General features: G+C 39.6%; 2 protein-coding genes across 3 annotated transcripts; one reads left to right on the top strand and one right to left on the bottom strand.

Annotated features, from left to right (window-relative positions):
* Positions 1 to 316: 316 nt before the first annotated feature.
* Positions 317 to 11,168, top strand: DHRS7C (dehydrogenase/reductase (SDR family) member 7C). 2 transcript variants are annotated; one of them, XM_009871318.1, is made up of 7 exons: positions 319 to 472; positions 4,933 to 5,040; positions 5,222 to 5,229; positions 6,422 to 6,632; positions 7,202 to 7,294; positions 10,225 to 10,380; positions 10,856 to 11,168. In XM_009871318.1, the coding sequence occupies exons 1-7, from the start codon at positions 319 to 321 to the stop codon at positions 11,062 to 11,064; spliced, it is 939 nt and encodes a 312-aa protein (XP_009869620.1). In that variant the 3' UTR covers positions 11,065 to 11,168. The 2 variants fall into 2 exon arrangements, with proteins under 2 accessions (XP_009869621.1, XP_009869620.1); XM_009871319.1 differs by lacking the exon at positions 5,222 to 5,229 and having other exon boundaries at positions 317 to 472; positions 4,933 to 5,045.
* A 4,053-nt stretch (positions 11,169 to 15,221) lies between these two features.
* LOC104275386 (germ cell-specific gene 1-like protein) lies at positions 15,222 to 19,961 on the bottom strand (the record flags this gene model as incomplete). The annotated part of the gene is made up of 3 exons (XM_009871320.1): positions 15,222 to 15,477; positions 17,777 to 17,888; positions 19,801 to 19,961. Coding segments are annotated over 3 exons (529 nt in total), but the record flags the coding sequence as incomplete, so codon positions are not given.
* Between the last annotated feature and the right edge of the window lie 1,216 nt (positions 19,962 to 21,177).

Raw genomic sequence — 21,177 nt, 5'->3', positions numbered from 1 at the left:
TAGACTATGTTTTGCCCCAAGGCAATATTTATTCCAAAATTCTACTATGTTTTTTGCCAACATAGAGTAATTTTCAATAGAAGGAATACAGATTTGGTTAGACCATGCAATGTAGTGGAAAACAGGCAAACAAACAACAATAACTTGTTTATTAAATCATAATATTAAGCCGTTGATGAGAAAACAAGTGTCTCACTGCTTCAAGCCTTTGGCATGCTGATTACTAGATTGAAAAATTGAGAAACATTGCTTTTGCAAATAAGATTAATTTGGAAAAATAATGAATGCATATTATGATTGCTTCTGTTTCCTGCAGAGATGGGTATTCTTGCTGTACTTGCTCTACCATTGCTTCTCTTAGGAATCAGTGGAATTATTTATATTTACCAGTCACTCAGGTGGCTATTGTCCAAGTCAGCTGTGCAGAACAAGGTGGTGGTGATCACAGATGCCATCTCTGGACTGGGCAAGGGTGAGTTGTCTTGTTTCTTCTCAATATCGGAGAACAGAAACAGTCAGAGAACCACCCTTTCGGTGACAAAATGTACATACATTAACTTGTATATATTCATAAATATATGAATAAATATATGAAGTTAAGAAATATATTTTAAAATAAATCCTATGGGTTTAAAACGTACATTTTTAGTATCAGCCACAGGAACTACTGGTAAACTTCTAGGAACTGCAGAGTTTTGAATTTATTTAATTCAATAGAACGAGAGGTACTGTAAGCACATTAAGAGAACTATTTTTAGCATGTTGCTACTCTGAGATCTTATTACATAAGCTGTCACTGTAGGGTAGCAGCAATCCAGTAAAAGCAGGTGTCACCTTACTCTTCACATGTTGCTTTCAGCCCTTCAGGATCTCAACATTTCCTGCTCCCTGTAAACAAGAGTGCTCACCGCTCTGTCCCTGTTTGTATCTCTACCCCCTCTGCCACCCTTGGTACTCCTCTACCCTTGACATCCTCCAGCACCTCCAGCGGGCTGGCTGTGTGCAGTGGTGGGTTCAGTGGATGGAAGGAACCGGTCTGTGATAATTTATCTAGTTATATCTACTTATAAGCTGTTTGCCTGGGTGGCCAGCCACTTAGCACATACTTCTTCTTGACTCATATTTCCTGCCAGATCAAAGGTACTGGCTCATCTGTTGCTTATGGATGGTCCTGCTTGAGGCATCACTTGAGGAGCGAGAGATGCAGGTGCCAGATAAGGCAAGCATAGCTTAAGGCTACGTTTTGGTGTTTTCAGTGAAGACTTGTTTTATGTTGGAAACCTTGAACTCCCAGGCAGAAAATAAATGGAGAGAGGGAATACTTGTGCAGAATCATTTCTTAGCAGAACAGAGCAGAGACCTGCAACAAAAATACACACTACACTGACAAGGAGTGCTCTTTATCAGAACCTGTTAGGACAAGGTATGAAATAATTCTGATCTTTACTTCCCACCTTTTCTTCCCCTGACACATTTCAGTTTCAGGTGAAGATAATATTAGCATGCATTTTCTCTGGTTAGTTATATTTCATCATTTTTGTTTGGAGAGGTGTGATTTAGAGTTCTCCAGCTGAGACTGTGTGTCTTGTAGAATCATAGGATGCCTGGAGGGTTCTAGGCAAAAGTCCTACTTGGAAGCAGAAATATCACCAGTGCTAGATCTGCTTGAATGTGGCTTCAGGCTAAATATCGAAAACCTCCAGGATAAAGAACATGTATTGAACATTTTTCCAGGTATCTTGCTCTAGCACTGCATGACCCCTGGGGAAGATTTTCCTAAGTTCAGTTTGCTTATTAATCTTTCTTAATTATTTCTTAATTTCCACCTGTCTTGTGAGGCTACAAAGGCAATTGCCTCTCCTCCTCTACCCTCTTTTTTTCACATGGATGAAAAAGGAGGCAAATCACAACATGTTCATTTTGTTATTCTAATAATATCTACTGCTAGTATCCCATAGGGTGATAACAAAAAGTTATTCACAGGCTTGAACAGCTCCAAATCATGCAGAATTTACTGTGCAGTCTACTAATGCATATGTGATGGCCGTTCATCCAGAGCTTTAAAATAGCAGCTCTCTGTCCAGCTGCTGTGTTTTTGAGTTCTTAGGCAACAGTCAGATTCCTTTTCCCACATGCCAGAACTTCTGGACTAAAGACAACATTCATCAAAGTTAAAAAATAAACAAAAACTATGATGATTGAAGATGTTTGCAATGGTTTATGATTGTTCCTGAAACCTGATTTTTATTCCTTGTCAGTGCTACAACTCAGAAAAGTACAGAATATTTCTAGAGGAGGACATTCTTGGTTTTCTCCTTTCTCCCTCTTACTGCTGTTCACACAGCAGTCACGTTTTAGTCACAAGGTTGCCCCAACTGTTACGTTTATAGGAAAAATACAGGTGTAGGTTTCTTAGTACTGGCAAATAATCTTTTGAGGATTTAAATAAAACCCCCACATCTTTCTGTGCTACAAAAAGGAAAAATGAAAGACATTCATAAAATTACTGTTGTAAATAATGAAAAAAACCCATAAATAGAAGTCTCCAGCTGCACTTGTTTACGAAAATCAAAAAGTGGATCCAGAAGTGCTCTCATAGAGTCTAACACGGGCATTTAAGAAATCTAAGATGGACATGTTAGCATAACTGGATTTGCCTCTAGGTACTGAAATGAAGAAAATGATTTCTGGAGGACAGACAGGTATGTCACTAGGATTATACTGTTGCCCATTCAACAAAGGTCATAGAAGCTAAGATAAATCAAACAGGCTGGAAAGGCATAAGAGTAATTTTAAGACTATATTTCTGTTCTTGCCATGCTGAATACATAACTCATACAGGTTTTATTTAGGGACCAAAGGTTGAGAGATTTTTGGAAGACCTAATCAGGAAAAAAAAAAAGCAGAAGGAAGAATAACTCTTGAGTTCTAATCCTACCAAACCCACTGTAACCAACCCTGCGTAACCCACTGTCAACTCATTGTCAGGCTGCACCCAAACCAGATCCATCATCAGTCACATCCTCAGGCCTACCTGCCCAGAAAGAAAAGGCAGGAAATTCTGTACTTTTGCAGGTATGGAGGAAACCTTAACTGATTCCTGGACTGAGTGCCACAGTTTCAGTTCAGCTGAACTAGAACCTATCAGTTCAGCTGAACTAGAACCTATGGGTAGCAGCCTATAACAGGCAGAGGGATACCATTGACAATGAATTGCTAGAAGATACCCATGAGATATCCATGCTCCGTGTTTTTAAATGCCTTTCTTCAGTCAAACTGACAGAGCGGTGAGGAATATGTAGTCCCTCAATACCACCAAGAGAACAAAATAGACCAGATACACACTGTCAGGATGCTCCAGCCTGGAATTTCATAGAATCATAGAACAATTCAGGTTGGAAAAGACCCTTGGGATCATCAGGTCCAACCATTAACCCTACACTACAAGGTCACCCCTAAACCATATCCCCAACACCACATCTAAGCGACATTTAAACACATCCAGGGATGGCGACTCAACCACCTCCCTAGGCAGTCTGTTCCAGTGTCTGACCACTCTTTGCATGAAGAATTTCTTCCCCATGTCCAGCCTAAACTTGCCCTGTTGCAACTTGCAACCATTCCCCCTGGTTCTGTCCCTAATTCCCTGTGAGAAGAGACCAGCACCAACCTCTCTACAATGTCCTTTCCAGTAATTGTAGAGCATGATGAGATCCCCCCCTCAGCCTCCTCGTTGTCAAATTGAACAGACCCAGCTCCCTCAATCGCTCCTCATAAGGTCTGTTCTCCAGGCCCTTCACCAGATTTGTTGCCCTCTTCTGCACTCGCTCCAACACCTCAATATCTCAATATCTTCATAATCTGGATTGAGTTGATCACATAATCCCATGAATACCAAAACTAATGAGTTGACTGCCCTCTTGACTGCAGCCTGCGTTGAGGTGTGATGATGGGTAACATTGAGTGCTGGTTCCTCTTGTTATGTGAATCCCCACTTTCAGAAAAGTACAGTCATAGTTCACTTGCATAAGAAAGGGAGAAGAATCCTCCCCAGCAAACAAGCTCAAACTTGGGTAAACTCCTAGTTCAGAATATCCCTGAATACATAGAGAAAAAGCAGTGTCAGCCGAGCACGCCCAGAAACTTCTCGGTGGCTGTCTTAGGAAGGCTTCAGGGAATGCAGCTGAGCAAGCGGGAGCTCAAGCTGGTCCCTAGTGCCTCTGCTGACTACTGGGAACGCCTAACGCTCAGGAAATAAAGGTCTTGGGATGGATTACATATGGAGGAAAGGGTCTGTAGAAGAAAGGCCTCTTTTATTGGTGCTCCGTCTGTGGGCCAGTGAGTGGTGAGCTTCTCTGCACTGCTCTTTCTCAAAGTTGTAAATTAGTTTCATGTGGCCAAGAGTTTCATGAAGGGATCATATGGAGATAATTTTACTGTTTCTGGGGTTGTTTGTGTTTTTCTTTGTGCTGCAGTAGATGTGGAAGTCTGCAAAAAGATGCAGTTTGTATTATAACAACCTTAAGTTTGTATTTTTATATATATTTTTCTTTATAGTAAGTGTATCTATATATGGAGAGAATTAAGAAAGTACAATAATGAGAACAATTTTTCTGACTCAAAGCCATCATTCCTTAGCTTGCATGTTGTTCTTTTCTTAATTAAATATTTATTAAAACTCATGACTAAACAGTACCATTGTGTTGTACCATTAATTGTGCATTAGTCCATTACATTAAACTTTATTACTCACATACATGTTACTGCCATTTAATGCTTATTTTTTTCTCATATGTATTTATTCTTTCAAAATTAATATATTTTATAGCATAGTTTCAACATCATTACCAAAAACAGCATCCCATTTTGAGCAAAATAAACAAAATCAAATTGTAATTATTATTATTTCTTTTGACTGTGTTCCTTTCCCAGAATGTTCTCGGGTGTTTCACACAGGAGGAGCAAGGCTTGTGTTGTGTGGCAGGACATGGGAAAAGTTAGAAGCCTTGTATGATGCTTTAATTAGTGTGGCAGACCCCAGTATCGTAAGTATTTCCTTACTCTGCTTTGAGAATACACTGCTTGAAGTAAACACCTTGTTCAGGTATACACAAAGTGCTTTTAACTCCAGTAATACAAGGTAAATAAAACACGATTCACTTTTAATAGTGTTTTAGGTTACCCAGATAAGACACCCAGCACAGTCCAGGGGTAGAGAGAGAGAAAGAGGTCTTCAGAGCACGATGCCAAATTCAAAAGTCAAAAATCCTGCTTTCTTGAGCTAATTCAAGGCAATTACTGCAGAGTAACTGAGTGGTCCTGCATGTTGCACGAGCCACCCAACTAGAAATGCTAGGTGGAGGAATTTGCCTGCTAACTTGGATGAAAAGGGTCCAAAATACATTGTTTAATCACAGAAACTACCATCCGTTTTTCACATAATCAGAGTGCCCAAGGAGTGGGATACAGGCCTAAGGATTAAATTAACTATGACTTTCTCCATTACTGTGGTAGAAGTCCCAGCTAGAAGGAGATGAGAGCGTATGAATCCAGTGTCCTTTCCTCCTCACCACTGACTGGGTCACCATAGAAGCAGGCGTGCAAGGCTGCCCTTGCTGCCAATTCTTTGGAAGGTGTTTCTTTGATGCTCACAGTAAAGCTTTCTTGCTGTGACCAACAGACAGCAGATTCATTTCATGGCACAGATATTCCTGAAGATGTCACACAAATTCTACAACCATTGCTCACCAGATCAACAAATATTTGTGTGTGACCCTTTTTTCACAGTGAGCTTCATTCATCCGCATAAATAACTATCACAGCAGCGTGTTCCTGTTAGTCTGTGCAGACTAAACTAGGAAATTACATCATTGTAGTAATATAGTAAGAGAATTCGTTTCTCTGTCCCATAACTAGTAAAATCTACATCTTTGCAGAAATCGCACAAAGGTAGACTCTATCTGGATAACCTATAGCCAAACAAACTATTCCTACCTTTCAAGTGCTCCCATGTATAAATAAATTATCTAATGAAGAACTCTACCCTACAGTCTGAGGTCAACAAATTTCTGCAGAGGACTTCCTAAAGAAAGACTGTGACCTGGAGCAGTAGGAAATACCCCCAAAGCAGTAGGAGAGCCTGTTTTCTGTCTCCACTAATTGAAAAACAGGCAAAACTCAGTAGGGTAGAGCTAGTCCAGCTTACCCTTCCCATGGTGTTCTGCTTCATCTGAATTTCAGAGTCTATGACTACCCATTGCTGAGCTACCTTCTTTCTAGACTGGGTTAAAAGAAGAAATGTACATTTTTGTGAGACTGATAAAAATACTGTGTTCAGATATCAAGGTAAACTAAGTAAAAAGTAAATAGAAATATATTTTTGCGTAACAGCTGTCTTTGAAATAAGTATTTTCTTTATTAGACGTATGCACCGAAGCTCATACTTCTGGATATCTCAGACATAAACTGCATTCGAGATGTCGCTAAGGAAATCCTGAATTGCTATGGCTGTGTGGATATACTGATCAACAACGCAAGTATGAAGGTGAAAGGAGCAGTGCAGAGCATTTCATTGGAACTTGATAAAAAGATAATGGATGCCAACTACTTTGGACCTATAACATTAACCAAAGGTATTTTATTTTTTTCCTGTTTTGCTATTGCCACTTACAGCATGAGGCCCAAGTCACTGGCATTGCACTCTTTTGTTTGCACTTGTGTTTGCCTTCTTCACTACAATCGAAAGCAACTCTGTGAAAACCAATGAACTGAAGTTCAGGTGAAGAAGATCAAAATCAAAGTGCTTGGATTTGGAAACAGATTGGTATAGAAATATATAAGCAGATGTTTGAAAGATGTTTAAAATGTCTGCTTATTGCATCTTGCATATGGTGAATCCTTTATTTACATGCTCCCTGCCTTTGTTATGAAGATAAATGTTTTTAAAGCCTTTGCAAGGATACAGACAGGCTGGCAATTAAATGCGGTGATACTGCACCCACATCTGCATATAGAATCCAAGGGAAGTCTAGAAGACCCTCAGTGTCCACCTACTGGGTTTTGTGACACTTTTGATTTCAGCACCGAGACCATCTCCATTAAAGCCGTGCTATCTACACCTCAGCTGTCATTTCTTTTCCCCAAGTACATTCAGCTCTTTTACTTACGTGGCTTTTCTTTTTTTTTCCTTTTTTTTCCCCAGCCATTCTTCCCAACATGATCTCAAGAAGAACTGGCCACATTGTTCTAATTAATAGTATCCAAGGCAAAATAGGAATCCCATTTCGTGCAGCTTGTAAGTTATAAATAGCAAAAATGTACAGTCTTATGCATACATTGTGGGTATTCCATGGCCCTGAAAACAGGTTGTTAAAAGTGTTAAATTGTATCCTAATTTGATAAACTATTAATGCAGCATTTGGCTGTGGAACTCAAGAAGTGGAACTCAAGAAGAAACAGTTAAAATACTATGCTTGAAGTGCAACTACTGCCTAAAATACTTGAGGGCAAGAGGTTGTCAAACATGAAAGCAAGTTTTTTTAACGATCTTAGGAGACATTCAGGAAACAGCAAACATATAGGTCTAACATCTGTCCCAGGCATATTAGTAGAAACCGTAATGAAGAATGAAGTAGTGTAAGAAAATAACGTACTGGTAGATATTATCTACTGCTTTGTAAAGGAAAATGTATGCACTTAACGAATTTATGTGCCTGAGTTTAAAAGGAAATGTAATAATTGTACTCTGCTTGGCTTTTTAGAAAATTTTCAAGGAAGCCTTTCTTCCAAATCTCCTAATGAAATGAAACTGTCCTAAATTATGACAAAAGGTCTTTGCATTAATAAAATGCAAAGTTAATGGACAGAAAATACAGGACAGATGTAAATGGACATTGTAACTGTGACAGGGAATTAGAGTGGATGATGGACCCTGAATTTAAAGGTCTGCAAGACTTCAGGATTATGACTTAGAGTTCCATAAAAGCAAAATACAGTGACAGAAACTGTAAGGAAAGCGGTAGAGAAAAATAAATAAATCTTGTCTTTATGCCTTTGTATAAATCCATGCGGTGCCCACATCTTGAAAGTTGTGTGCTGTTTTAGTCCCCCATCTCAGAAGAAATATAGGAACTATAAAATAGGTTCAGAAAAGAAACAGCACGTTGGTGGGACATCTGTAATGGTTGCCATCTAGGAAACAGCCTGTGTCAAGGCTGTGTGTGTACAGGCACACATTGTATGTGTATAACACCGTGAGTAGCAGAAGAGCTAAGAGAGATGGTTTCTACAATGTCTCTACTTGTACTGTGTTGCATGAAATGAAGCTGCTGGAAGAGGTAATGTCCTTAGAATCATCATAGAATGGCCTAATTTGGAAGTGACCTTAGAGATCATCTAATCCAACCTTCCTGTCATGGGCAGGGACGCCTCTCAACTTGATCATGATACTCAAGGCTCCATCCAACTTGGCCTTGAACACCCTCAGGGGAGGGGGCTTGGCCTTGAACAACTCCAGAGAGGGGGCAGCCACAACTTCTCTGGACAGTTTATTCCAAAGTCTTGTCACCCTCGTACTGAAGAATTTCTTCCTAAGATCCAATCCAAATCTATTCTCCTTCAACTTAAACCCTTTTCCCCTTGTCCTATCAGTGGACACTGTTGTAAAAAGTTCCTCCTCAGCCTTCCTGTAGGTTCCTTTCAGGCACTGGAAGGCAGCTGTTGGGTCCCCTCAGAGTCTTCTCTTTTCGAGACTGAACAATCTCAGCTCCCTCAGCCTGTCCTCATAGCAGAGGTGCTTCAGCCTCTGGATCATCCTTGTGGCCTCCTCTGAACTTGTTCCAACAGATCCATGTCCCTCTTACAGTGCGGACACCAGAACTGGACACAGTGTTAGAGGTGGGGTCTCAAAAGAGCAGAGTAAACGGGGAGAACCTCCTCTCTCGACCTGCTGGCCACACTCCTCTTGATACATCCCAGGGTACATCCCATCCTTCTGGGCTGCATGAGCACCCTGCCAGCTCATATTGAGCTTCTCATCTATCAACACCCCCAAGTCCTTCCCTTCAGGGCTACTCTCAACCCACTCTGTGCCCAGTTTGTGTTTGTGCCTGGGATTGGCCCGGCCCAGGTGCAGGACCTTGCATTTTGACTTGTTGAATCTTTTGCAGTTTGCACTGGCCCATTTCTCAAGCCTGTCCAGATCCCTCTGGATGGCATCTCTTCCCTCAAGTGAGTCCAGGGCACCACATAGCTTGATGTCGTCAGCAAACTTGCTGAGGATGCACTCGATGCCGTTGTCTGTGTCACTGACAAAGATGTTGAACAGCCCTGGGCCCAGAACAGACCCCTGAGGAACTCTGCTTGTCACTGGTCTCCACATGGACTTTGAAAGAAGATGGCTGAGAGGGGATCTTATTAATTTTTCAGTGGTGCTCAGCAATAGAACAAGAAATAATGAGTTTAAGTTAGAGCATAGGAAGTTCCACCTCAACATAAGGAGAAACTTCTTGGCTGTGAGGGTGCCGGAGCCCCAGTGCAGGCTTCCCAGAGAGAGTGTGGAGTCTCCTGCTCTGGAGACCTTCAAACCCCACCTGTATATGTTCCTGTGTGGTTGCCCTGGGTGACCCTGCTCTGGCAAGGGGTTGGACTGGATGATCTCTAGAGGTCCCTTCCAACCCCCAATATTCTATGATTCTATGATTCTATTAAACGCATCTTGAATTGCTGCCGCAGGGCAAAGGCCTGATTAGTTTACATAACACAAGTACTCCTGCATTCCGGAAACAGACGTGTATTTCACTGCATTTTGTTGATGTGTCACAAACCATAGCAACAGATGGTATGGAGACGCGTCTCAGGGTCAGCTGTCCTTCCACCAAAGACATTTCTCAAATGGTGGAGGTAAGAGAAGTATTAGTCCTTAATCTAGGACTTAATATTTATGATTGGGAAATCCAAACACATGCTCCTTGACATGTGCAGGGAGACTGACTGCACACCTCTTGCATAATCGTCCTGTATAAAGAGTTTTCCTTTTTTTTTTTTTTTTAATTTGTTGTATAGTAATTTCACTGAGTGAAATAATTCACTGTCCTTTTGCCTTATGATTAATCATTCCATGCTTCATTTTCCAAAACTTCATGTTTTATGGAGATCTATCACTCATCTATATCCCTGCATTCATGTATCCAAACATGCATATCTGTCTTTTCTAATTTCTTTTAGATGCTGCTTCTAAGCATGCTGCTGTAGGCTTTTTTGATTGTCTTAGAGCAGAAATGGAAGAATTTGATATTTCTGTGAGCAGTGTGAATCCAACCTTCATCTGTTCATACCATCGTCAACCAGCACCTGGCAACTGGGAGGCATCTATATGGAAATGTAAGGTTTGATGCATTGACAGAGGCTTTTCCTAGGGAGAAGGAGGGAGCATAGATAAAAGAATGGAAGTGACAGAAACATTGAACGGGTTAGGAGTGTAAAAGTAAAGAGAGACATTGTATGAGCTTGGTGAAAAGAGAAGGAATACAGAAAGAGACAACATTATGTGAAAAAATAAATACACCACGACATGGGGAGTGGAGGAGGAAGATAACAGGAGAGATCCCAAGGGAGAGTTCCACTGCATTCAAGTTACTCTTTCTCCTAGGGACTATGAGGATTCTACTTCAAAATTGCAAAAAGAATTTAGGGATGTACTGATGAGGGGAAGGGAAGGGGTAGAGGATTGAAATTGTGTAGGAATTTAAGTGATTTGACTGATGCAGCAGCTGCATATCTTTTCACCACCGTTCACTCAGATACATCTGTCTATCTGTGTGTTTGTAGCTCTCACTCTTCTCTGTTTGATTCACAGTCTTTTTCAGAAAGGTGGCATATGGTGTGCACCCGGTGGAGGTGGCAGAGGAAGTCTTGCGCACAGTGAGCAGTAAGAAGCAGGAGGTACTCATGGCCAACCCTATCCCAAGAGCAGCAGTTTACATTCGCACCTTCTTCCCTGAGTTGTTTTTTGCCATTGTTGCCTCAGGGATTAGGGAAAAGCTGAAGACAGAGGAGCAAAATTGATTTTGTTCAGTACTTTTCCATGCTTTTGACCTAAAAAACTCTTATGTTTCAAATGTCAATGATTTCTTCTTCTCACTATGGGTGGAATAAAGTAAGAGGCTTTATTAAACATGGGGCACGCAACGTCTTGCTTAGTGGTTCACCACCATTGACAAACAATCATCTGAGGGAATTTACTCTTCCGGATTTAGCGAATATGACACGATGTCATTGTTTGCATTACAACAGCATGGGAAAAACTCTACTAGGAACTCTATCATTGTTATAAGAGAGTGGTTCCCAATTTAAATAGGTAAATCAAAGTTTGGGGACCGGCAGCAATTCATCAAAATAGTCTGTCAGTTCCGATGTGAACTTTCAGGAGGAAAGTGATGGCAAAGCAGAGAGGTGTGGGAGACAGAGGAATAAACATTAGTAGAAAATGGTGTTAGAGCCTGGATCAGAGTGTTTGTCAGATGTGCTTTTTGGAAGTACTTGCAGGATATGCAAATGGTGAGCTCAAATGAGGACTTACCTAGCTCAATATCTCACCATAACAGGACTTAATGCTTAAAATACAGATTATAAGATGGGACAATAACATGGAGAGACTCCCTGTACTATACTTTACTAGGTTCTAGTAATTTGCTACACAGTTTGAAAATAAATCTGTCTCTGCATCTTACGAAACTATCAATTTTCCACACAAATTTTTCAAATTCATACTTCTCCCTCAAACAAACTGGGTTTTGCTGTGGTCTCAGTTCTACTTGTGTCTATACCTTAGCAATGGCCAAGACCTTCACAGCTCCACAAAAACGTAATACGGGATAAATGGGTAATTTCATCAGAAAAGGATTGGAGAATCATAGGACATCACAGCTAAACATGAGTCAACATTATCTTACTTTGTTGTAAAAACAAATGGATTGCATGTTAAGATAAGCTGAATAATCCTTCTGCTCCATTATGCACTTTTTTGATAGCAGCAGAAATTTTTCATTGGTCTTCAACATTGCACTTCAAAACTGTGGAACAGTTTAAGAAACCATAGTGGAAAGCACTGAGTGACAAAGGTAAAATAACACCTGTGATCCAGCAAGAAATTTTATAAGGAGAGATGTCTTGTAATCCACAAAGTAGAAGAAAGTTGTATCTGAACAATTTTCAGATACCTAAAATGTGCCAGGAGGATAGAACTCAACTGTTCTCGGTTTGTGTTGTAGCAGGACAATGCACTAAAACTACTGCGAAGGGGATTTACAAGGAAAGAATTTTCTGCTAAGAATAGTTAAGCACGAAGGATAAATTGCCACAGAAATTTTAGAATGTCTGTCTTTGGAAGCTTTAAAGAAGAGATTAATGAAACATCTGTAAAAAAGCAATGTAGCTTTAGTTTATCCTGCCTAGAGGAAAAGAAGGATTAGGTGACTCTTTAAATGGGTCACAATTTTCTATAATTCTGTGGTTTTTTCTCATATTAAGAACAAGGTTTCTCCACTGATATTTCCAGAGTAACATTTTCTTCCTCTGTGGAAATCTATTTAATTTGAAGTTTCATTTGTCAATCTCTGCCTTGCTGTCTAAATACCTGTGGCTATCTGTTGCATATAAAAATTACTACCATAAAATTATTATTATAATAAAAAGAAGTATTATGAGATGAGTTCATTAAGCGGTATTACCTGTGAGCCTCACACAGCCATCTTTTAATGTATGCAGATTCCTTAAGTATACTAACTTTTAAAAATTAGGACAAAACTAGGGTTGCAGATTTAGTTACAGAAGTCATCGGAGAAACATATTCAACTACAGGCACTTTATTTTTTTTAAGCTTCTCGCACTCCTAAAAGGCAGATGCACTGTTTTAAATTTATGGCTTTTGTGTTCTGGTCAAGGGATTGAGAGTACTAGAGTGAACACCAAACTCTGTAGCAACTGCTTTTTTCATTTGCAGAACTTAAGGTAGCAGTTTCAGAATACTGCCTATGCTGTAATGAATAATGACAAACTTTTATAAAGATAAAAGGGGAAATCTTATTGCTGTCTACAGCTGCCTAGTGGGATGGTGCAGAGAAGATGGAGCCAGACTCTTTCCAGGTGTGCACAGTGGAAGAACAAAAAGGCAATGGACATAAACCAGAACCTGTGAAAGTCTGATCAGATATTAGGAATTATTTTTTCCACAAGATTTGGACAGGTTGCCAGTGAAGTCAGGAAATCTCACTTCTTGAATATATTCAAAACTCAGCTACTTAAGGCTCTGAGCAATATCACCTAACTGGACTGGCTTTGAGAAGAGAGGTTGGACCAGAAAACACCAGAGGTACTCTACAACTTAAATTATTCTACAACTCTGTGCGAGTTTATAGATATAGGTGAGTACTGCAGCTGGCCCTCAGCCAAGATAATTTTAATATTACCCCAGCCAGAGAATGTAATTCCTTCAGTTTTTTCACCAGATGGGAAAATTTAGATCAATACCAAACACTGAAAATGTTGAAAGTTAATGAAACTGCAGACAAGTCAGGCAAAGTAAAAGGTATGATCAAACAACTCCTGCTGCAGTTGCCAGGAGATGGCTTTGGGTACAAATATCTGACTGACATCCTTTAGCAAGTCCCAAAGTCCTCCATGCAATAATGTGTCAGCTGCCAGGACATACTCTACCCCAGTGGCTATTCAGAGATGCCAGTTAGTATTTGGTTGTTTACTTGTTTGTTTTTAAGGTGTTCATGAATGTTTAGACACCGGGAATAGGTTCAATACTGCATTAATAAGGAGAATGTTATGGCAATTGTTTTTTCTAAAGTCTGTACGAATGAAGTGATGATACACAATGACCACAAATCAATCAATTATAAAACTGGTGGATGGCATATCTTATTTCCACAGGCCACTAAATACACGAAGAAATGATGATGTTATTTTTAAATACACAGATGTTTCTATAGGACAGGAGCCAGTAGCTGACTGTAGGAAAACACAATGAGGGAGGAGAGGCACCTGTGCCCATGGGGAGGAGACACACCTGTGCCTATGGGGAGAAGAGAATGGGTCAGCTGACCCACACGGGTTATTCTTTCCCATGTGCTCAGTATAAAAGGGCTGCTACGAATAGTCCTGGCTCAGTGGTTTTGGTGGCTGATATGTTGCAAGGGTTGGTATTATTTGTTTGTCATCCCTCCCTGTGCTGCTGGTGTTCCTGCCACCCTACCGGTTTTTGTGCTCTAGGGGAACATTGTGCACCAAGACAGGTTGCCTTCCCCTGCCTCCACAGGGGAGGCTTCACAGTTTATTTTTGGAGAGGGATTATCAACAGAGCCCTGGCCTTGGGTGCTCCTGTCTGCTGCTGAGTCCAGCCTGGAACTTTTCTGGTAAGAGTCTAGTTGCCACCCTTGAAGGTGTAGGTTCTGTATTCATTTATATATTTTAATATATTCACGTACTTGTATATATATGTGTATAGTTCAATATTTTCATTGTTATCTTTAGTATTATTTTCTATTTCTTTAAGCCTGTTCAAGCTTTTTTCCAGCCTTAAGTCTCTCTCCCTTTTTCACCTGTTATTCTTCCCTGGAAGAGTGGTGGTGGGGATTGCAGAAGATGTCTGTCACCCGGTTGTTGGCTAAAAATGTGAGAGACAGTTGGTGCCCAACATGGGGCATGAGGCATTTGAGATAAGGGTAATAATTGCCTTCCTGCACTGAAAGCCTCTTTCCTCTATTAGCTCTTCTTCCACAGCAAATCCTACCACTAGTTACATGGTGTAACCCTTGAATCATAAGCATAATACACAAGTTTTCCTGGAGAGATTGCACCTTTAATAACAAGCATTATTTAAACCACGTACCCCATGTGGGCTGCATTATTTGCACCTCTGCTCTTCATGAGTGGAAATCCATAATGCTCTGAAATTCTAACATACTCACATACTGTATATAAACAATTAGAGACTGATTGAAAAACAATGCAATGGAGAACCTTTGTCACTGGGTTTTTCTGAACTGAAATGGCCACATCTACTTCTCCAATACTAAAATTTCCTTGAAAAATCCATAGAAATATAATTTCTTTATTAAGAAAAATAATTCTACACAAATGTACGTTTTTATTAATACTATTTCATTCTCGTCTAGCATTATGATCTACAGGTTGCCTTGAGACGTGGTTCAAGTTTACAGAATTGTAATAGTGGCCAGGTGACACAAGCCTTTTATTGGGTGTGCAGGGTCTTCTGTACTGTTGTGAAAAGAGTTCACATACACATTGCAAGCTTTCTCTGGAGCTGTGTGATCAGGAAACTTGTACTTAAGCTTTAAACTCCTTTCCAGCATTTTTCTTTTGTGCTTGAATTCCAAAATAGTTTTTGTATATTTGTTAATAGTGGTGACAGCTGCAGCCATACAGCAAGCGAAGGAAGTCCATGCGAGGCTATAAACAAAAAAAGTTTATGAGAAATTAGCAGAACAATTTCATGTCAAGGTTCTTCAAATTTATTTTTGAAAATACTGCATACATGTAATTATATCGGTGTATCTTTAGAGGAGCATGGTGCGGGAGGAAGAAAGATCCTTGGTTAATAACCATCTCCTTACCTGAACTCCATAGCTGACCTCTACTTATTGGTTATAATATTCACATTTAACACTCCTGTTTATGAAACTCTACCCCTCAATGTCTGTGTTTACTTAAAGCTTAATATCAGAAAGAGGAACTGTAAAAAATATAAGGATGCATAAAAGATTAAAAGGTGCAGTTATTAAGACTACAAATCTCACAGGTGACACCAAGAAGTATGTGTGCCAGTCATCCAAAAGGGTTAAAACCATAAAATAAAGCGCAGTTAAATAACTGGCTAAAGCAGACTCAAAGCACTGAAATGCATTGCTGAGAAGATACCAGTCATGGCTAAAGAGAGAAAAGAACATCAACTCTGAAATACAGTAAGTAAAACTATAAGAAGACAAAACTAAAAAGTTATATAGAGGTACAATTAGCTAAAAATATGTGAAACTTCCAGGCTACTGAGTGGGAGATGCTTGCTGGAGGTGTTAAAGCAGCATGTGAAAACATGGCCACAGTGGAGTGAACTGGAGTTCCCAGTGGAGGACCCTACTCATTGGATCCAGTGATTTGTGTGGTTTTCTTCTCCTCCCAGTGGATAGAAAGAAAGTAGTAGGGTCCTTAGCACCAGTCTGCAATTTTCTCTTCTCCCACAAGAAGGGGGAAGTAATGAAGGAACACTCATTCTCTTTCCACTGACCACTCTTCTTACTGATTTTAGAGTAAAACCAGGCCTAATACCATTCATGAAAAAATGGACAAGCATCCCAGAAAAGAGATCAGAGCCAAATTACTATTGCATGAACAAAAACGTTAATGAATTGGAAGCAGTGAGAGTCAAAGAAGTAAAATGTATCTACATCAGAAAGTAAAAAAGAAGGCACTATCTGAAGATCGTTCATAGCTCCTATGATACCCATTGAGAATATGCAAGTAGCCTATGGATGCTGTCCAGGGTGTTGTCTGCACACTTGGTATTGGACCTTCCCATATCACTTTTTTGTGACAGAGGGGGGATCACTCTTCCCATTTTGATCAAGTGGATGACATATGGGTGCTGGTTCACCTCATCTGTTGGGCAAACAAGATCAGGTGCACAATTTTTCACCATCTGGCTAGTCTCCAGCTTGGGAGCAGTGACCATCTTTCAGTACTCTGAAAGCACTAGAGAAGCATCTTTATTTTTACATATGTAACAATAGCTTCACAAACTGCTGATGCTTGCGAAACAGATGCTTGGAAAGACACAGAGCAATGTACAGGAAGCTTCAAATGAGATTTAAGTTGTTAGGAAGGTGAAAAGTAACAAAACAGAAGAAAAAAAGAAACACCAATTTCACTGCAGAAATCCCTAGTGAGTCTGCCTTGTAAAGATTGCATGCAACTATAAGTTCTCGTTACATAAAGATACGATAAAAGTAGGAAGAGTAAGAAGAATTAGTGACAAAGAGCTGATCTTGGCTGTCAGAGCACATATGAAGGAGACAATCAACTTGAGCTCTGCTCTACTGATCCAAAATATTGGTCCTGATTGACTTCACAGTTGAGTCACTAATGATTTTCAACATCTGAACACTCAAACACTGCTATTGATCAGATTTGATGGATTTTTCAAGACACATCGCTCTAAGAAAAATCCTCTAAACAGTCCTCTTAACAAATTCACTCAATCTCCTCAGAGAATGCATTGCAATTATTTATAGGGCAAAAATAATGTGTTTTCACCTAAACCTGTTTTAAAAAATTTGAACCATGTTGTCTAAAGTGCTTGAGATACAACAACCTGAAGCGTTATGTATGATAAGGAAAAATTCAGTGTAAATGTTTAAATCTGGAATAGTTTTAAATAATTTATGCAAGACAGTTGTTCTGGAATACAAGGATACTAAATCTGTGTCTGATCTGTATGGAGAAGAAACTCTGCTTTGTGTAGAGCAATTGGAGGTCTTAGTACTGTCTAAAGGATGATAAATGCAAAACTCAATTCATACATTCTATGTAATAATCTAATATAACTGAATGTGGAGAAAATCAGCTGGTTGCTGAGCTGTATCCCCAGCAGTGAAACAAGGCAGACTTATTACTTATAAATTAGGTGTATGTTCCTTGAACACAGGGTAAGGTGACTAAAATATAATGGAAGAACTAAATATAAACCAATAGGTACCAATAGGACCAGCCATAATCCCACGTGTGAGGTCTCCAGTCTTCAGGACCAAGATTTACAGTCATCTGAAATACAGTTGTGTACATCATGTGAGCAACCATACCCAGAAGACCTAAAAAATATAAGAACATTTGAAAATGTATAATGAGGACATTCTTTATCAACTTTTTACAGTTGAACTCCGAATAATATTTTGTGAACTATCTAAATTCTGTAAATCACATACTGGAGACTATGATCGAAGTGGTTTTAGGTGTCAGGTATTTGCCAGTGCAATTACTGATACAGTCCTTTGACATCTGTTCTGTAGGCTAGAGGAGTCTAGGGAAGCATTTGTGCATGCAGCTTACAGATTTCAAAAGGCAACGAGTTGATGGGCTCTCATCCCCTGAAAACTTCTTAGTAGATCAACCCTGAGCAGGGATCAGCCGTTACGACAAAAAATTGCTCAACTCCTTGCTGAATGTTTCCCACAATTTTTCCACAGTTCGGTGAAAAGATTTTTTTCAAAGGCATGCAGTCATGTACCCTTTGTCAGTGCCTTAAATGCAGCCAGTTTTATCAAAATTATGTAGGGGAATGAAAAACCAACCAAGAACTTAATGGTCGTTAAAAAGCGCTAGAAGTCTAGATAATGCAAGCTGCATGTGTGACGTAATAAACCTACATACCTATGGTGAGAAACTTTCACACTGTGATTCTTCTTTTAAGTCACAATGTTCTGCACAGGTTAGAACATACATTTTGGGATTTTATTCAGTCTGAGCTGAAGACTGGGGGAGCTGAGAAATTAAGCTTTAATGTGTTTTTTTTTTCAGTTACTAAATACTGTAGCGCAGTTTTTTAATGGTACGTTTTCAATATAGCTAGAACACTGTTTCCTGCTGCTGAATTTTAATTTGCACTCGTCTGCTAGGAATAAGAGCATGTTTGTACAAGAAATTGCAGCTTCATTGCAAATTAGAGCAACTAGATTTGATTTATATCTACAAAGGATTTATATGTAAGTTTAACGTCCAAGACAGATGCTCTTCCATTTTTTAATATTTCAAGAAATTTTACAAGTGGAAGTAATCAGAGTATCAAGGAAAATCTTGCTGCCTGCTGTGTAAGCCTCCTTAATACTGTGCATGCTAAACCCAAAAATAATATTAATAAAAGTGAACATTTATGATTATGGTAAGAGAGAAGGCTGTTAATAGTAGGCAGAACTGCTTCAAGGGTTGCCATAAAACTCTCCACTCTTTCTTTGCAAGTAGACGTGAGAGTGCATTGTGAGATTTGGTGAGCTATGGGAGAAATGGGGCTTTACTGAGCAATTAATAGAACTGGTAATAAGAGAGATTTTTAACTAGTTGAACATCTTTCAGGAAAGTCATCCACCAGAAAGGAGATAGTCCAGTGGGTTCTCAGAGTTTGCAGGCAGCAGTTTTGGAACTGCTTTCTGGACTGTAGGAAGCTGAGATGGCAATCTTCAAATGTAGCAGCTGCGAAGAGGAAGGAATCGCCTCTTTATTGCAAGTGGGTGTCATAGAATCATAGAATGGCCTAGGCTGGAAGGAACCTTAGAGATCATCCAGTCCAACCTCCCTCTTTTGGACAGGGATGCCACCTCTCGACTAGACCAGGCAACACATGGGGACCAAGAGGGAATTGAACTCGTGACCTCGGTGTTGGTCCTTGTTGTCAGCACCACACTCAAACCACTGAGCTAACTGGCCCCTAATAAAAAGAAACGCTGTAAAAAATCACAGCAGCTGGGACTTTAGATTGGACATGAAGAAAATCTTTAGAACAGCATGAACTGGATTGCGTTTCCTAAGAATGGGACCAAACTTTAGTACTGAAGGGGAAACATCCATGTTCTGGGTTTTGTTGGTAGTGTTTTGGGACTTGGAGTTTGCATTAAGATGGTGTTAGGCAAATACCTGGCTAGGTTCAGGAGGGTTCAATTTAACTCCAGGTGGAGTAAAGGGTCCCTGAAAGTTTTGCACTTCCACAAAATTAAGGAAAACAGAAGTCACCATCTGGTATATAAATGGTGTTTGTCAAAGTCCTTGGAGGTTGGGCCCAGTGTCCACATTTAGCACTGCCCTCTAGGAAGGTTGTGTAAAAGCTGGGCTTGAGAAAGACTAGAACATCAATCGTGATCAGAAGTCTTTGACGTGTTTCTCCATCATTTCTTCTGGAGAAGATGGAGAGACATGAAGTTGTATTCAACTATGCAAAGGCTTCTGCAGAAAGGAATAAAAATAATTTCTTCACCATCATCATGGTCAGATGTTTAATAAACTTGATTTCTTTAGCCAATAAAAATGAGATTAGCAAATGAAGTAAATCTATCATTATGTTTAAGAGGAAAAAGTATAATAAAAAACTTTAATTCATTAACAAAGACACAGCAACCACAACTGTATGAACACTAAATCCAGAAACTTTAGGATTAGGATCAAAGCCCAAAATTTTAACAGAGAAAAATAAACTCGAGATTAATTCTTTGCCATCTGCCAGGTGTTTGACTTGAAATTAGATGCCATTCTAAAATATATATATGGAATGTAAACCATTTCAGACTCTAAACAGTCTTGACCACATGAAGCAGTGTGGCATGTGTTCCACAAGAAATTGTAATAAATAAATGGTATGACTGCTTCTGGCTCTAAAATTAATAACTCTGTGAAATATTATTCATGTTACCCATAATTGTTTTACACTGAACTGAGACCTAACTCTGCAGATTGGACTAGGAACCCTCTGTATTTCCTTCCAAACTGAATTTGCTTAAGATCCTACAATTAAATGGCAATGGATTAAGGAGTAATATGCAGAAAATGAAAGGCAATTTTAATGATGATTCTCTAGTAACAAATATTCAATTGCAATTTATTCCTTCTTAAAAATACTAATTTAATTTGGCTATTCCTGATTTTATACTTAGCATGTTGAAAATAAAAAAAAATCAAGTTATTCGGAAGAGTATGTTACACTTTAAATCTTTGACAACCAACTTGACAATGAAATTGAAAATTATAAAATTAAAACACTGAAGTCAAATGGTAAATACTAAAAATAAATTATAAAAATAATCACAATAAGAAATATTTAATGGAAAATCACAGAATTAGAAAGAACATTAGTCCAACGCCCCTGCCAGGGCAGGGTCCCCCAGGGCAGCCACACAGGAACACGTCCAGGCGGGTTTGAAAGTCTCCAGCGCAGGAGACTCCACACCCTCTCTGGGCAGCCTGGGCCAGGGCTCCGGCACCCTCACAGGGAAAAAGCTTTTTCTAATATTTTTCAGACCCTCCTGTGTTCCAGCTTGTATCCATTGCCTTTGTCCTGTCATTGGACATCCCTGAGAAGAGCCTGGCTCCATCCTCTTGACACTCATCTCTTACATA

This window comes from Apaloderma vittatum, unplaced genomic scaffold, assembly GCF_000703405.1.
Source record: "Apaloderma vittatum isolate BGI_N311 unplaced genomic scaffold, ASM70340v1 scaffold11036, whole genome shotgun sequence".
NCBI lineage: Eukaryota > Metazoa > Chordata > Aves > Trogoniformes > Trogonidae > Apaloderma > Apaloderma vittatum.
The sequence above is the reverse complement of the archived record's forward strand: the minus strand, read 5'-3'. Positions and strand labels throughout refer to the sequence as shown.

Coding starts and splice junctions, on each gene's coding strand:
- DHRS7C (XM_009871318.1), top strand. CDS start 319: ATGGGTATTCTTGCTGTACTTGCTCTACCATTGCTTCTCTTAGGAATC. Junction 473..4,932: donor CATCTCTGGACTGGGCAAGG/GTGAGTTGTCTT, acceptor TTCCTTTCCCAG/AATGTTCTCGGGTGTTTCAC. Junction 7,295..10,224: donor AATCCCATTTCGTGCAGCTT/GTAAGTTATAAA, acceptor AATTTCTTTTAG/ATGCTGCTTCTAAGCATGCT.